Here is an 18,442-nt window from a genome sequence, read left to right on the forward strand (position 1 = left end):
CCCTTTCTAAGTCCACTGATAGGGGAGGTCCTCTTCCCCTTCCATCTGATCCTAGCTTATCAGGTCTCATCAGGACTGGCTGCAATGTCCTCCTCTGTGGCCTAGCTAGTCTGCTCCTCCCACGGGGGTTGGGGGAGGTCAAAGAACCAGCCACTGAGTTCATGCCATTGCCTTTTCTAACCTCTGCTTTTTACTAGGTAACCTTACACTATTTTAGTTTGAAACTGACTGAAAAATCAGAATACCAAAAGTGTTCACATTGTACCTAAAATAAAAACATATCCTGGAGGGATTCCTTTGACTAACACACCTTAGTTTAAGTGTGTGGACATTTTTGTTAGGATGGAATTTTGTTAGGAAATGTATCAATAGTTTTATGGCTTAGCTCTCACTACACAGTAGGTGTTTTGTAATGTCAGCAACTAGACAATTTGCCTGTTCCATATATGCTCTTTTCCACTTTAGCTTACTTCATTGTTTTTTGGCTGCCTGCTAAAGTAGAGAAGACTAGATCCTGTTTTTCAGATGCATGAAGTATTGCTCTGACAACGGCCCCTGCTTCATACACAGGGACAAACACAATGTACTCATATCTCTCATGCGTACTGTCCTTTATTTCTTAAGGAGGTATGTAAATTAGATGATTATTATTATCATTAGTGTTAGGGACAGACCCCAGGCCTTGTGCAAGCCTAATATCCACTGCACTACTATGTTACATCCCTACACTGAAATTATTATTGTTGTTGTTATTTTGAGATAAGCGTAAGTTGACCTCAAACTCACTACATAGTTAAGCCTGGTCTGAAACTCCTGATCCTGCCACTGGCTCCCAAACACTGGAATTACACACATGCACCACTGCACCCAGTGTGTGCAGTTCAGGAACTGAATCAAGGACTTTGTGCATGCCAGGGAAGCACTCTGCCAACTGAATTATATCCCCCAACTAAATTAAATTTTTTGATAAACATGAAAAGACATTGGTTAAGAATACAGCAAGCATCCATTCATTGTACCCCACCTAGACCCAGAAGCTTTCAAAGTTCTAATGTTTGGCTAAGTTACTATCAATCACCCTCCTTCATGATATTTTTTTCCACAATCAACATGGAGAATGACTGAGCCAGAGGGAATCAAACAGTGCTAAACATCTATTTTTAGTCTCCATGTGAAGAAGTGCTCATGAACTCATCACATCAAAACAATTAGCAATTGCTGTTTTTTTCTTTAACCATTTTTGATTTTGAAACATCATTTTCTATAACAGCAAGTCCCTATGATTTCAAAATAACGAGTAATGAGTAATCAGCATTTTGTTTGTTCAGTCATTACTAGTTTTACTTAGTAATCACAGCTAAAGCTATTTAGTATTAGGTAGATTGACTTCTCCACAAAGTTACACAGGGTTTATTGGTTATAGAACTCAGTTTTTTTGTTTTTGTTTTTGTTTTTTTTTACTTTTTAAAACATTTTTTGTTTGTTTTTTGTTTTGTTTCTCTGTGTAGTCTTGGCTGTCCTGGACTCATTTTGTTAGACCAGGCTGGCCTCAAACTCACAGACATCCATCTGCCTTTGCCTCCTGAGTGCTGGGATTCCAGGCGTGTGCCACTGCTCCTGGCTTTAAACTATGTTTGTTGTTGTTGTTTTTACTCATGCAATGAACTTTTATTTTATTTTTTGAACGTACAGTTATTGACCTTATATTGCATGCTAAGTGCTGCATAAATTAGAAGGCCCCAGGCATGGTCTAACGGGCTACTGCTTAGGAACCTGTGCAGTGTGACAGCCGTGGAAATACGTGGAACAAATACACTATATTCTTAATTGAAACGAAATTATACCACTTTCTCTCTCCTTTGTTCTCCATCCAGTACCTCCCAGACACTCTTCCTTGAGCTCCTCTTCTGCACCCTCACTCTCTAGTTAATAGTCTCTTTCTGTTTATTATTGTTCTATGTACATACCTATATATGTATGTGTGCATATGCACACACATACATATAAATTCAACCTGCTGAGTCTGTTCTTATTCATGACAACTTAAAATCTATATCCATGCTGATAGCAGTATTATGTTACTTGGTACTTAAAATGTATACCCATGCTTATAGCAGGATTATGTTACTTGGTCTTTAAGAAGTCCTAGCCCAGATACAAAATTAACTAAAAAAAAAAAAATCAGTAGCCCTCCTGTATACAAAAGAGAAAGGGGCTGAGAAAGAAATTAGGGAAACAACACTTTTCACAATAGCCACAAAGGACATACAGTACCTCAGAGTAACTCTAACCAAGCAAGTCATAGACTTGTATGAAAAAAAAAAAAAAAAAACTTTGAGTCTCTGGAGAAAAAATTAGAAGAAGATATCAGAAGATGAAAAGATCTCCCATGCTCCTGGATTGGCAGGATTAATATAGTAAAAATGGTCATCTTACCAAAAGCAATCTACAGATTCAATGCAATTCTCATCAAATTACCAACACAATTCTTTGCAGACCTTGAAAGAAAAATTCTCAACTTCATGTGGAATAATAAGAAACCCAGAATCGCTAAAACCATCCTCTACAATAAAAGATATTCTGGAGGCATCTCAATCCATGATCTCACGCTGTAATATAGAGCAACAGTAATAAAACTGCATGGTACTGGCATAGAAACAGAATGGTGGATCAATGGAATCGAATAGAAGATCCAGAAATAAACCCACACACATATGGACAACATGATTATTGACAAAGATGCCAAAACCATACAATGGAAAAAAAAGATAGCATCTTCAACAAATGGTGATGGTCTAACTGGATATCTACATGTAGAAAAATGAAAATAGATCCATATTTATCACCCTGCACAAAACTAAAGTCCAAGTGGATCAAAGACCTTAACATAAAACCAGACACATTAAACCTGTTAGAAGAAAAAGTGGGAAAGAGCCTTGAACTCATTGGCACAGGAGACAACTTCCTGACCAGAACACCAATTGCACAGGCTCTAAAATCAACAAGCAGTAAATGGGACCTCATGAAAATGAAAAGTTTCTGTAAAGCAAAGGACACTGTCATCAGAACAAAATGACAGCCTACAGATTGGGAAAGGATCTTCACCAACCCTATATCTGACAGAGGGCTAATATCCAGAATATATAAAGAACTTAGGAAGTTAAACAGCAATAAATCAAGTAATCCAATTAAAAAATGGGGTACAGAGCTAAACAGAGAATTCTCTGTAGAGGAATACAGAATGGCAGAGAAACACTTAAAGAAGTGCTAAACTTCCTTAGTTATCAAGGAAATGCAAATCAAAATGACCCTGAGATCTCACCGTACACCCATCAGAATGGCTAAGATAAAAAACTCAAGTGACAACACATGCTGGAGAGGTTGTGGAAAAAGGGGAACCCTCCTCCATTGCTGGTGGGAATGTAAACTTGTACAACCACTCTGGAAATCAATCTGGCACTTTTTCAGACAATTAGGAATAGTGCTACCTTAAGATCCAGCTATACAACTCCTAGGCATATATCCAAAATATTCTTAAGTACACAACAAGAACTTTTGGTCAGCTATGTTTGTAGCAGCCTCATTTGTAATAGCCAGAACCTGGAAACAACCCAGATGCCCATCAACTGAGGAACGGATACAGAAATTGTGGTACATTTACACAATGGAATAGTACTCAGCTTTTAAAAACAAGAAAGTCATGTAATTTGCAGGCAAATGGTGGGAACTAGAAAAGATCATCCTGAGTGAGGTATCCTAGGAGCAGAAAGACACACATGGTATACTCACTTATAAGTGGATATTAGACATATAATATAGGATAAAAATACTAAAATCTGTACACCTAAAGAAGCTAAGCAAGAAGGAGGACCCTGGCTAAAATGATCAATCCTCATGCAGAAAAACAAATGGGATAGACATTGGAAGAGGGTGAAAACAAGAAATAAGACAGGAGCCTAATGCAGAGGGCCACTGAAAGACTCTACCCAGCAGTGTATTAAAGCAGATGCTAAGACTCATAGCCAAACTTTGGGCAGAGTACAGAGAATCTAATGAAAGAATGGGGAGATAGAAAGACCTGAAGGGAACTGGAGCTCCACAAGGAGAGCAATATAACCAAAAAATCTGTGCCTAGGGGTCTTTTCGGAGACTGATACTCCAACCAAGAACCATTCATGGAGATAATCTAGAACCCCTGCACAGATGTAGCCCATGGCAGCCCAGTGTCCAAGTGGGTTTCCTAGTAGTGGGAACAGAGATTGTCTCTGACATGAACTCAGTGGCTGGCTCTTTGATCACCTCCCCCTGATGGGGGACACAGCCTTACCAGGCCACAGAGAAAGACAATGCAGACAGCCCTGATGAGACCTGATAGGCTTAGGATCAGAGGGTAGAGGAGGAGGACCTCCCCTATCAGTGGACTGGGGAAGGGGCATGGGAGGAGAAAAGGGAAGGAGGTCAGGATTGGGAGGGGATGAAGGAGGGTGCTTCAACTGGGATATAAAGTGAATACATTGTAATACATATAAAAAATTAAAAATATAAAAGAAGTCCTAGCCCACTTCTAAAGATGTTAGCATTTCAGCATGATGAGTCAGTCATACTAAAGATACAATTCAAATAAGCATGAGCAGAACAATAATTAGTTGGACATCTAATTCATGCCTGACACATGCTCAGCACATCCATTACCTCAATAATTTCCTACCATAAACCTCTAAGGTCAGTATTTTTGTGTATATCTGACCTCAAAGCCTAACCTTGTTAGCTATTATTTTTTGTTGTACAAATGACAATAATTTACTGAATGACAGCTATATGTCATGTGCTGCTCCAGACACGAGGGCATAACAACTGTAAAAATAAACCAAAGAGAGAAAGGGCTCTGCTCCCAAGGACCTGTATACTGTGCAGAAGATACTAAATTAAACTGGGAATATAACAGAGGGTGATAAATGAATGGTACAGAGAAAATTAAAGCAGACAGGGAGGTAGGGAATCGTCAGATGTCTCGGGAAAGTTGCAATTTGAAACATCCTGATGGGAAATTTTTATTTGAGAATAAAAATTTCTATTTTATTTGAGAATAAAAATCTCCTTTTATGGCTATATACATTATTTCATATCAGTGTTCAGAGTTACACACTTAATGTAGTTTGCTAAATAAATGATTATGTAGAATAATATCTTTTACCCATGTGTATTACTGTAAACAACACCACTAAAACAATGTCTTAAATAAAGATAACAATTAATAAATAAAGATAACAATACTTTGTTCAAGTATTACTTGAACAAAGACCAGAAGAAGGTGGGCAAGTATGCTATGACCCTGGGAAAGGGAGGGAGAGAATGTTCTGAGGAGAGCTAACAGCAAGGAAACACGAACATGGCAAGTTTTGCTTTGAGCCAGAGGAAAGCCATGGACCTGTGAACCTGAAGAGGAGTTACATGACTGACCTGGATGAAACATGTTTCATGTGGCTTCAGTCCTGAGCCAAGACTGAAATCAGCTGATATAGAGGCAGGAGGCCAGTTAGAAAGCCATTGAGTAAATCCAGGTAAGAGATGCTTGAGGCTTGGTCCAGGGATGCGTGAAAAGTGTTTTAATTCTGCCTTTGAACTCTGACTCTCGTGCCTCAGCCCTGTCAGTGCTGAAATCACAGATGTGTGACACCACATCTAGGGTAGGTATATTTGAATAGAGTAAGAAACAGACGCATGAAGGAAAATACTAGCTTTATTTTAGTTTGAACAGCTGTAAGAGAGAGGCCGTGGGAGGGCTGATCCCTAAGGGAAGATGGGGAGTTGTATTTGAAAGAAGGATGAAGAAGGCTCGGCCTTGCAAGTTGGCTCAGCAGGTATAGGCACCTACATCCAAGCCTAATTACCTTAGAGACATCCCTGGGACCCACATGGTAGAAGAAAATAATTCCCCAAAGTAGTCCACAGATTTCCACATTCACACAGAATTCTGCATGTACATTTATGTACACATATGCACACACAAATAAATAAACAAATGTAATAAGAAATTTAAAGTGAAAGTGTTGGAGATTGGCTAGTAGGAAGTTTTACATGCAGGTCTGAGGTTCAGAGGAGAGATCTGGCCTGACGTTTGCCATGGCAGGAAGCCTGGACTCAACAAGAGCAGCATACACTGTTCTGACACTTCCCTTATGTGGTTATCCCAAAGCATGCTTTGGGATGCTGTCTGCTCCACCTTATTCTGAATGGAGAAGGCTGGAAGCCAACACTGCTGAGCTACACTACAGTTTCCGGGCTGGGGTTTCTAAACACATTGTTAAATTTCACCGAAGGGAAAGTCAGTGCTGTCAAACAAGAGAAACGAGGTCCAGGGAGGTCTTTGCCTTGTGCAGAGAGACATGGAGCCTAGATTTGAATCAAATCTTTTAGATACCCAGACCTGCAGATCAGGCTGCCGCTGCTTCCGTACAGACCCTCCACTTGGTAACAGAAGAAAACCATCGCAGCAGCCCACAAGTGCCCCGCCTTTGGCTTGCCACCGTGCCGCTGGTTCACTTACCACGTTCAGCAGCATAATGATACAAAAGTTGATGCATACTGCAGTCCCTGTGGTCGCAACCTGAGAGTTATTCCTGATTAGCGCCCACTTAAAGGCAGCGAAAGTGCTGACGGTCACCACCCGGTAAATGACGATGCCAAACACGGCCGCGATCACCACACAGATCTGGGAGGCAGACAGAAACAAAAGAAAACAAAGCAGAAATCCCAGTGAGGCCTTAACTCCAGGTTTCGGGGAGCAGATTTGTGTTCTGATGAAAACAGAGAATCAAAAGATGGTGGTGCTGCTTCCAGACTGTGCCCATAAAAACACACGTTTCATCCTAGAAAATATTTTCTCTGTCTGGGTTTTCTGATCAAGCAGAAAAACCACACTGCTTGAAAGCCCTGCCCATGGGAGGAGGTAACATCCTTTAAAGCAGAATAATTGAGTGATCAGACCAACACATATTTATTAAAGATATCTTATCATGCTTCTGATTACAACAGTTTGTTTCCTGTTTCTATTATTCCAAGATGTAAGTATGGTCCTCCTTGTGTTTTGCAAGACTCTTTCTTGACCCACAAGGTACTATTCTCTCTACCCTGGGAATCTTGGGCATTTCCTTCTTTGTAAAAATTATCTATCTATCTATCTATTTATCTATCTATCTATCTATCTATCTATCTATCTATCTAATGTGTGTGTGTGGGGGGGGGATGCAAGTCATGGTACATGCCCGTAGGTCAGAGGACAACTTATGGAGTCAGTTCTTTCCTTCAAACTGAGGTATCTATCTCAGTTGTTTAGGTTGGCACCAGGCACCTTCATCTGTTGAGTCATCATGTCAACCCACAGACGTTTGCTTGTTGCTTCAAATGAGGTAAGCAGTTTTCAATCTTCAAGATTATTTCCTTTGTCTATAACACTCATCTGCTCGCCTCCTGCCCAACATGTACACAAGTGCAAACACACAGCTGTATAAAACCCAGAGAACCCCTCTCTGTCCCCCTCCTCAGCCTAAGAACCATTGAGAACATAATTTTCTGAGCACTAGATCATTTGCATTGTTGTCAGAGTATGCAGTAAATGGGTGCACCCCCTTTCAGGATACTCCATATCATTTCTAATAATGTGTTTGGTTACTGCCAATTTCTCCCACTAGAAAGTAAGGCCCCAAAGGCAGGAACAGTATCCACATACTCATGCTATGTGCTATTGAATAGACTGGCTACATAACAGACATGTGATATATTACAACTGGACACATAGATAGGCTGAAGCATCTTTTGTTGAAGATTCATGGCATTTGGAAATAGTTTATGGTGTATCTTCTATTTTTATAAGATAATAGAATCTGAGACTTCAAACAGTTTTTGAAGTCTCATTTGGTGATTCCTAAGGATTTTAAATCCTGTCCCTGAAGCAATCTCCACTGTTTTATAGATTCCCTTCCTTATAGTTTTTTTTTGTATAAACTTTATTTTCTGATCATTTTGGCATGAAATACACACACATACACACACACACACACACACACACACAAAGTGGAGTATGAATCTTAACTAGAGCTAGCCAGAATGATAGTAACATAATGATAGTTAAAAAATATTTTAATCCTAGTGTTATTGATGGGGAGACAGAGGACGCCTACACTGAAGGTCATTCCTGGTAGAAACATGAGGGTAGGTCTGGCCACTGCTTTTAGAGTCAGTGGACAGGGCAGAGTTCTACCTATGCTGCCCCCAACAGTGTGACTTCACTGCAGCCTCAGCCTCCTGTGCTGCAGGGTTGGAGAGCAGGAAAACCTAACCTAATGTGGGTAGGCCTCACATCAGAAACAAGCCAGCAAATCCAGATGTGTATGCGGAAGGCAAAGTATGGCACGGTTGCTCACAAGTGGGACCTGAAGGAAGGCTGTGGGTGCAGTCTCTCTACGCTGTCTGCCTCCTTTTCCAATTCCATATTTCCTCACCGCCTAACAGGATCAGATTGTCTTGGTTTGTGGAAGTTTCGCCCTATGTACCGTCTGACATTTTTGTTCCTTTCAATACAGCATAGTGGGACGAGGCATGAATGAGGAGTAAGCTGTTAGAGAGGAGTGTCTGAACTCTTACTTATGGGCAGACCCTGGGCAATGTTATAATCTTTGGAATCTTTACTGCCTCACCTGTCACATGACAATACCAATAGCATCTCCGAATACCGAACATGCAGAGAGGATTAAGTAGCGTGCTGTGCTTCACATCACTGTGCAAGTACCTGGCACGATCACTGTTGCCAAATTAGAGGCTTGTACCTTATAAAACTAAAGAAAAATTTTTAAAAAGTTTCAAACCATGAAGAATATTCCCGATGCAGAAACGATAAGTCTGCTGCATTTATCTGTAAATGCTTGATAAGGTTCTGGCTTTCCCGAAATGGGATTCATCCGCTCTTTCTTGGAATACTTGGCTTCAAACTGGGGGCGTATTTCTTCCTGAAAGACAAGCAGACACGTCCTTATGTGCTGGAGAACTATTCACAGTAAGATATATTCTTTTCTATCCCACATAAAACAGTCCGTAGCTGCCACACAAATCAGTCAATGAGGTTGGCTTGGAGACATAGCCTTAACCATTTGAAAATTGACAACTTGAGGAAGACCCATTAATATGGCAGTTAAAATTTATTAGCATCAAAATTGATGTAACTTAGTATAACAGTTACATTTTTCTGTTACCTTTCTAACTCTGCCTGAAGAAGCAGTTATATTTAAAACTGACCACCTGTCCTATACCCAGTGTTTTAGAACAGCTAAGAAATTGTCACTTTTATACCAGGAAATGACAATGGACAGTAAGTAAAACAAGGAAATCTTCTGAATAGGCAAAAGTTCAAAATCTATTTTGTGATTTATAGACAGTAACATTCTTAGCTTTCTTTTTTTAAACCTATAATAGCTTTGTTTTAATTTTTATTTAAAATTATTTCTTTATTTTTATATTATATATATTGGTATTCTGCCTGAATGTATATTTATGTGAGGGTGTCAGAGCCTCTGGAACTGGAGTTAGACACAGCTATGAGCTACTGTGTGGTTGCTGGGAATTAAACCACAGTGCCCTAGAAGAGCAGCCAGTGCTCTCATCTGCTGAGCTATTTCTCCAGCCCTACCTAGTTTTATTTCTGTGTGTGTGTGTGTGTGTGTGTGTGCATGCGTGCTGCATGCTCCTAGACTTATGTTGCTAAAATCCATGGTGAATGTACATTTTATACCCTCCTGTGGGAGGTATTTACCATTAGCCAATAGATACTAAATGCACTCAGAATTGCCTAAACACCTTCCAAATATGGCTATATCAAGGCTCCTTCAATCCCAAGCCAACCTGAGGTTTTTGTTTTGTTCGGCTGAGCCTCATCCCAGTGTGACTACTTTCCAACTAAAAAGCACTTACAGGATTAGGAAGAGATAATCAGCAAGAGAACATACTAGAGTGCTTCTTGTTAATTAAGTACATGCTCTACTCAAGTGAACTGGAAAAAGATGGAAAATGAGCACAAGCAGGCGGGCTGGAGATTAAGTCCACGTGGAGAGAGTGCTTGGATGAAGACAGAAAGCAAAGGAGACAGGAGAATCATGGGAGAACAGGCCTTTTCTGAGCCTAGCAGTGCTCTGTAAGGAGACACAGCTACAAATATGCTTGCCTTCTTTTACTTTATTTCAGGCAGTGAAATCTGAGGATACAGGGAGCTACTGCCTCTTCTGTTTCCTGGGGAAACTCTGAGTTTCTTGGGATACAGATGTAAGGGCTGCTGCCCATTGACTCCCTGTTGGCTTGAGCAGTGCCTCCAAACCTGGAAAACCATTCTCTGAGCAGTGTTTATGAAACATAAGGGTGAATGTCTTTCAGAATAGCATGGTAAGAATTACTGAAAAGTTTCAATGTCACATATAAAAATTCTTTGTTGTACATCCTGAATAGAAACAACACAGCAAAAACAAAAAGACAAAACAAAAAAAAAACTAAGCCCCAAAATAAAAAAATAAATGACCCCAGCACATTAATGGGGATAAGAAGAAAACCTGTCAAAATTATCTCCTTGTCAAGCCAATCACAGAGCTAATATTTTCATAATTCGTGTTTCTAAAAGCCTGTGTTAATATAAAGAAAAACACGTGTGTCTCTCTAGGAAAGCAAAAACCTATAGTAGGTGTGAGAAGATCACATATTTTAGATTATGATTATGATTCACAGGCATAGAAAGGCTCTGATAGTCTGAGACTTAGGAGAGCTAAGAGAAGGTAAGGGTAAGGAAAGATGACTGAGATCTAGATAAAGCAGGGTCCAGCAGAAGAATGCAGTTAACAAGTCTAGCATGAACAAATGGGTCAAGAAGAGATAACCAGAATTGCTCACGAATTAAGCAAGAACATAATATATCGGTTCAGAAGGGGTAATGAGGACCAAGGTGGTTGGGAAGAGTGCTGACAAAGTAGATTCCAAAGGCTTGAGCTTGCCCTCACTGGCAGCTTAGTCTGCAGCCAACCCTACGTTTGTCTACACCACCAAGGAAGCTAACTACAGTGACTTCTTCTCAGCACTGATGTCATTCTAAGCACCTCTGGGGGCAGCTGTGGGTCCTGGGTTCAGTCCCCTGGGGAGCTCTCTAAGGAGGTGTGCTTCATATGCCTCATGTAACTGCCTTCTTCTAAAGTGAAGAAAAGGATGGTAGGTAAGGATTGGCCTCCTGAGCCCTACAAGTCTACTCTTAGAGGAATGTCTCTTGACTCATGGAATTTCAATTCAGCAGCATGTCAGAGTGGAGCTTGAGTGCAGAGGTTTGACAATGGTATTGTCAAATGACGCCAGACTTCCTCACCACCCCAACCATGGAAAAGCTTTGTTTTGTAACCCAGGCTGGCCTTGACTTGAGGTTCTCCTGCCTCACCCTCCCAGATGCTAGGATCATACGTGTGTCACCCAGACCTTCTTTATTCAAGTGGGAGCTCCCTTCAAAGACGGGTATTGAAAATGTTTTCTGGAGAGCCTGACTTCCATCATCCAGTGGGGAATGGCAACTCAAGGGCTGCAGTTTTCGGTGGTCTGTGCTCTAAGACGACACTCTGAGGTAAGTGACATGGAGATGGCCTGTGCTATAAGACACTGTGACGTAAGTGACACAGATGTGATATGTGCTATAAGATACTCTGATGTGTGTGGCGGACACAGACCTCCTCTTCTTCCCAGTCAATCAGATCCCAGTCATAAGCGATCACTGCTCGGCGTCTCTTCCAGAATTCCAGAAAAACAGTGGCTGGAACAAACAGAGAATAAAGGTATTTTCAGACAAAAGGCAATACTATTTTCAATGGGTAAGGAAGGCACCTCCCCCTTTTTTAAATCAGAATTTCCAACTCAACACCATTTAAGCAGGAAAAATTTTGAGAATTATCACACATGAGGCAAATATAATGAAAATTAGAGATTTGCCTAGAACTAAATTGATATGTCTTGCGGGCTGAGGCAGAACAAATTTAACCGAGGCAGAGACCTTGAGACAAATAATACAGGAAACTTTCTTGACAACTTCTTGCCTATTGCTATGGTATTAATTTTTTAAATATGAAAGGCAGCCAGAAACAGAAAAACAAAACCTAAGCTCAGCTAATGTTTGATGGGCAGTAAATTTCCTGCAAAAGAATTGTTGCTGAGAACCTGTTCACTCAACTACACTTCTTACAGTAGGGTTGTCTCAGCAGGCTGGAACAGTCACTTACATAAGAGAGAAATTACCTCCTTCTATGCAACAAAATTGTGTTAGGTCTTTGTAGTAGAATGATCTAGTCTTATCTTAGTGAATGTAGACACTTTACCATGGGGAAACAGATACATTTCATGAGGTTACTCAGACACTGCTATGAAGGCATGAAGATGTAGCTGTCTGTTCTTTATTTCCCTTATAGATCTTACAACAATATCAAGCTAGTCAAAAGAGGCTCAAGTACACAACAAGGACATTTGCTCAACCATGTTGGTAGCAGCTTTATTAGTAAAAGCCAGAACCTGGAAACAACCCAGATGTCCCTCAGTTGAGGAATGGATACAGGAATTGTGGTACTTTTACACAATGGAATACTACTCAGCAATTAAAAACAAGGAAATCATGAATTTTGCAGGCAAATGGTGGGACCTAGAAATGATCATCATGAGTGAGGTATCCCAAAAGCAGACACCCATGGCATATACTCACTTATATAGACCTATAAGATAGGATAAACATACTGAAATCTATACACCTAAATAAGATAAACAAGAAAGAGGACCCAGGGTACGACGATCAATCCTCACTTAGAAAGACAAATGGGATAGACATTGGATGTAGGAGCAAACAAGTAACAGGACAGGAGCCTACCACAGAAGACCTATGAAAGACTCTACCTAGCAGTGTATCAAAGCAGATATTAAGACTCATACCAAACCTTCGGCAGAGTGCAGGGAATAAAAAAAGGTGGGGGTGGGGAGTTAATATGACCTGGAGAGGACAGGAGTTACATAAGGACCAAATATATCTGGGCGCAGGGGTCTTTTATGATACTGTTTCTCCAAACAAGGACCATGTATAGATGCAACCTAGAGCCTCTGCTCATATGTAATCCTTGGTAGCTCAGTATCCAAGTGGGTACCCTAATAAGGGGAACAGGGACTGTTTATGACATGAACTCGATGGTGGGCTCTTTGACATCCCCCCCCATGGAACATGGAAGAGCAGACCTACTAGGCCACAGAAGAGGACTTTGCAGCCAGTCCTGAAGACACCTGATAAACCAGTATCAAATGGAAGGGGAGGAGGTTCTCCCCTATCAGTGGACTTGGAAAGGGGCAGGAAAGAGATGAAGGTGGGAGGGTGGGATTGGGAGGGAAAGAGGGAGTGGGATACAGCAGGGATACAAAGTTAACAAACTGTAACTAATATTAAAAAAGTTAAAATTAAAAAAATATCAAGCTAGTCATCTCACAGTTCATTAATCTTACTTATAAAAGAGGACTTTTCATTTTTCTCCTTTCTGTCCTCATCCCCACTTTGTACTATTACCTAATCTTCCCACAAGTAAGGTTCACATAAGGTGTTAACCTCAATCCCAAATAGCAATCCTTTATGACATTGAGTTGATACAGTAAGAAAATATAAGACGTCTTCCCTCTTAGCATAGGGATGTATGGAGGTAGGCTTTATGTAGATTAGTATTCAAATATAGCAACCTCCTCTTGTCTGGGGGGTATACATTCCAACACCTCTACAGATGCCCAAAATTGTGTATGGCACCAAAATGTCTATATTTTATCCTTTTTCCTATGTAGCCTTACTGCAGATGTTAGCAACCCCAACATTCACTTTTTATTTCCTTATTAGGCAGAGAATTTCCATATTTTTAAATCAAGAATCATTTAAAAAAACTCTCTGGCATACACACATGAATAACATTGCCATTCTTGTCAGTCCCATGAAGACCATTCCTGAGGAAAGCAACTTCAATACAAGCCCTGTGATACTGCGACACTCAGTCTGATAACGAGATGGCTTCTCAGAGTGACTCTAGATGGGTAGCATATACAGTGTGGATACGCTGGATGGATGGGAACAATCCATGTCCTGGAAAGATGGAGGTGGGCTAAATCAAGTACTTCAGCATAGTGTACAACATAAAATATAAGTTTTTTTCTGAAATTTTCTATTTAATATTATTGGACCATACTTGACCAGAGTAACTGAAATAGAAAGCAAACAAACAGAAGCAAACAAATTACATCCAAGGCACTATTATGCCAGAATATTTTTTGATTTGGAATCGTAAACAGTTGACAGGGCTGACATAGGAGGCTCCTGGGGGACACTTGATGATCAGGACATACACTGTACTTAATTGTTTTCTCAAGCAGAAGAGTGATTGTCAATGTTAAATAAATTTACAGTGGGTTGCTACAACTTTTACCAAAGCCATTTGTTTATTTATTTATTGAAATTAGACATGGCCATAATCTACATGATCATGAGAAAACTGGCTTCATTTTGCAATCAAAGACTTAGAATGTAGATGTATCTTCCCCACCCTCCCTATTTTTGTTTTCCTAAGTGAAGAGAGGAGATGAAGCCATATGACAGAAGGAACCTAGTCATTCATCTAACTGTAAATTAGACTTCGCTGAAGGCCGGGAGGGGTTTGTGGATGATAGCAGCTGACTTGTACTTCTTTCTGGAAAATGGTTACCAACAGTCAGTGGTTGCCATTCTGCAGAAAGGAAGGAAGCAACTCTCATCTCACCAAAGCATTAGAGATGTTCAGCAGAAAACCTCTCCTCTTAGAATGTTTCTTGAGCTCCACACTGTACTTCCCAAACAACACAGAGCTAGGAAGTGATAGGGCCGAAACTTGGTCCTGATTTGTCATTGGTCTTTTAATTGCTAGGTTATACTTTAATTTGAACCAGTATTTCATTTCTATTGAAATGAATATATTCTAAAAGAAAAGGAAAGTCTAGTTTTTCAATTATGAGGGAGGGTACTGTGCTGAAGGAGTTATAAATATGAAGGACCTGTGTTCCAGGGTTACAGGTTTGATGAGTAAACCTAGCATTTACTTGTATCTTTCATGCAGATCTGTAATCTTCTTCTGGGGGATGGGGTGGGTAGAAAAACCTACACTTATTCCAAAAGCTGGAGGGATACAATGCTACATTTTTTCCCCTACTGATAACATAATTAGTTTTGAAAGGTCTAATTTGACTATCCTTAAAATGTCTGTTTTGGAATGCAAAGAGAAGAATTATGCTGACTGTCAGAAAATAACTACAAAGATGCTTCCCTTGTACTTGAAAAATTAAGAGACTTAAAGGTCTTATGGTGTAACTCCCCCTCAACTTATCAAAAGCTTGTATTCCATTTATCTGAATAAAAAGAACAAAGGCTAGATAAAATGGGCAGTATGCATAGAAAGCAATGGGTGATTTTTATTTCAGATGATGTCCTGCCACTGATGACACAAAACATCTTCAGAAACCTACTTCTGAGTTTCTTGCTGGATCTGGGGACACAGCTTGGTTGGTGGAGTTCCTGTTTTGTAAGCATGAGGTTCTGGGGTTGATTAAAATAAAATTTCTTACTTTCTAGGAAATATCGAATGTATTACTTCACACCTACAACTGCTTTTTCCATCAATACTAATGTCTTTTAAAACATGAAATTAGTAACATTAACAGATTTCATTTTTACCAGTCCTCGACTCTCTGAGACAGTTTGCTTGGGCAAGATGTGGAGAACTAGAACAACATGATTCTCTGAAGACGTAAGCAATGGAGAAACGAGGCCATTTCCTGAGTTTTCAGCTTGTAAAATCCACACATATGAGCACTGTAACTTAGCTAAGAATTATAAACACAGTACAAAACAGATGAGGGAAAATAAAATCAGTTAATAGGGAGTTGGGGGTTGGAATGAAGTGAGGTCTGTATACCACCTGAGTCAGCAGACATTTCTTGGTTCCCAGTGGCTGTTTGCAGAATATGCCTCACAATTTTCAAGAGAAAAAAATTTTTTCAAGTACAATTGTATCAGTATCAAAATAACAATATTAAATATTATTAAAAAGCCCCAACAACATATTTTTATAGTTTACTAATTTACAACAACCAAAAGAGGCTGTCGTACTAATGTCAATGAGAAACTGAAATGTTTATGAGGTGCTGTGACATGTCAAAATGAGGTAACATCAGAGTCCAGGAAGTGAGGAATAAAGACATGTCTTAATAAGATCAAAGCTGATGGTTGGGGCCAGACCTTTGAGATGAGTACATGAACCTGCATGCAGGAAGAGGGACTTGCAACTCCCAGGGAGTAAAGGCCTGAGAGGACAATGTGTTAAAATCTGATAATGTAAAAAATCCAGGCAGAAATCCAGTATGTAGGGTGTTGTATGCAATTGGAGCAAGCACTGCTGATTAATCAAGATGAAAGAAACAGTTCTCAAGAACTGGTCCCCTCCTTCCATTCACTTAACAATTACTAATTCCATTAATTTGAAGTACCAAGTAATTTGCTAGATGTAGAAATTTCCATGTTTAAATGACACATGATAAGCCTTTTGGTTTCACAAGCGTCCTGAAACAGGGATTCTTGAGAGTCATTTAGAAATAGTCTCTGTCCCAGATATATTTTCATATTCTGCATTACACATTGATATTGGAAAAGTCTGGAAGAACGTACTGTCTCTCCCAAGTCAAATTTGCTTTGAGAATTCTGACCCCATTTCTGATCTTGTAGCTGAGGAAATCCCACAGGCATTGTAGTTTTTCCAGGGACTATAGTTTCATGGGGTCCCATTGAGTCTGTGCTTCTTTTCTGTAAAAATGGACCAAGCTTCAGTGGCCTGGGGACCTTCACTTTCATGCTTGAAGTCTTAACTACTAAAATAATAAAATAAAATAAAATAAAATAATATTTTATCCACATAGCTAAAAGACAGTGAAGAACTGTGATAACTGAGAGAGGGGTGAATAAAATGCTCACCCAGGAATGCTGTCTCAGCTCATTGCTTAGAGTCACCAGGACACTTTTTAGGAAAGAGGACCAAAATGGTGGTCTTTGGTTTCATTTTGTTTTTCGAGGCAGAATTTCTCTGTAGCCTTGGCTGCCCTGGACTCACTTTGTAGATCAGGCTGGCCTAGAACTCACAGTGATCCACCTGCCTCTGCCTCTATGAGTGCTGGGATTAAAGGCACATGCCACCATGCTTGGCTCATAATAATGGTCCTAAAGTGTCAGGGAGCTGGACATTGAAGTGACACAGGACACTAGCTAGGAAGGGCCACATTAGAAGGACTTGAGCAACCATAGTGTCTCTGGACATGACAGGACCTCTGTACTCATGAAGGCATGGCAGCTAAGTTGCCCATACAAGAGCTGCACAAGATCAAGCTAGTCAACATTCTAGCGTGGAGGGGGAAGGGCCTTGATATATCCGTCCCTAACTGAGGAATTATTGATGGTTGATGGTTTCTGGGAAAGAGGGTCAGTTTTCTTTTAGGGTGTGGCCTCTCTCATAGGCCAACCATGCTCCAGTGAGTGATACCACAGCCATGAATATATATGGGCAGAATGGATCTGGGAGGAGTTGTAAGGAGAAGGGGATGAATACGATCAGAACACAGTGTATACACATATGAAATTCTCAGAGAATTAATAAAAATAGTATATTAAAAATGCAAACTCCAAACAGAAATAATTGCAAACACATGAAGCACTTTTACCAGCACACAACAAAAAAGCAGACAAACATTCCAATAACAAACGAACACCGCACCAAGGAAAGTATGTAGGTCACAAAGAAGCACAGGACAGGTGCTCAACATCACCATTCAGTATGAAAATGCAAGTCAAAGCTTCAGTGTGCCGGCTATGTACACCTTGGAAATGACTGCAATTATAGACTGATAACTCCCAGTGTCTGTGAGCACACGGCATGGCTGGTAAGTGCCATGGAATGCTGAGGTGATGACAAGACTGAACAACTGCTTCTGACTTAGATAGGTACTCATCATATGATCCACTCACGCTACTTGTAATTGTTTATCCAAGGAAATATGGAGGCAAAGACTTTTATGAAAACAAAAGAATTAGAAAGTCGGGAATTCGTTCGTTCCAGATAGTTAAAACCTGAGTTGGGGACCAGTGCTTATTACTTGGGTGGTATACAAACAAACCCTGGCACAGCCAGACCATGGGTAGCTTACCATCCTGAACTAAAAAGGAACAAACTACTGCTCTATGCAGGAACAGAAATGAATTTCCATAGCATTAAGTGTAAAAAAAAAAAAATCCCGACACAAAATGCGGTGTGTTGATTCTTTTCTGATGTACTCTGGGAAGCAGGTGCGAGGG

General features: G+C 40.2%; 1 protein-coding gene across 6 annotated transcripts in view; it reads right to left on the bottom strand.

Annotated features, from left to right (window-relative positions):
- Positions 1-18,442, bottom strand: part of Ano4 (anoctamin 4) — a 400,373-nt gene that overhangs the window by 36,932 nt on the left and 344,999 nt on the right. For all 6 annotated transcript variants that reach the window (XM_060377883.1, XM_060377881.1, XM_060377882.1 and 3 more), the window contains 3 exons: positions 11,742-11,824; positions 8,865-9,005; positions 6,548-6,712 (listed from right to left, as the gene is read on the bottom strand). In XM_060377883.1, the coding sequence (XP_060233866.1) occupies positions 6,548-6,712; positions 8,865-9,005; positions 11,742-11,824 (389 nt within the window). The remainder of the gene's footprint in view (positions 1-6,547; positions 6,713-8,864; positions 9,006-11,741; positions 11,825-18,442) is intronic.

The sequence above is a fragment of the Meriones unguiculatus genome, chromosome 2 (genome assembly GCF_030254825.1).
Source record: "Meriones unguiculatus strain TT.TT164.6M chromosome 2, Bangor_MerUng_6.1, whole genome shotgun sequence".
Lineage (NCBI taxonomy): Eukaryota > Metazoa > Chordata > Mammalia > Rodentia > Muridae > Meriones > Meriones unguiculatus.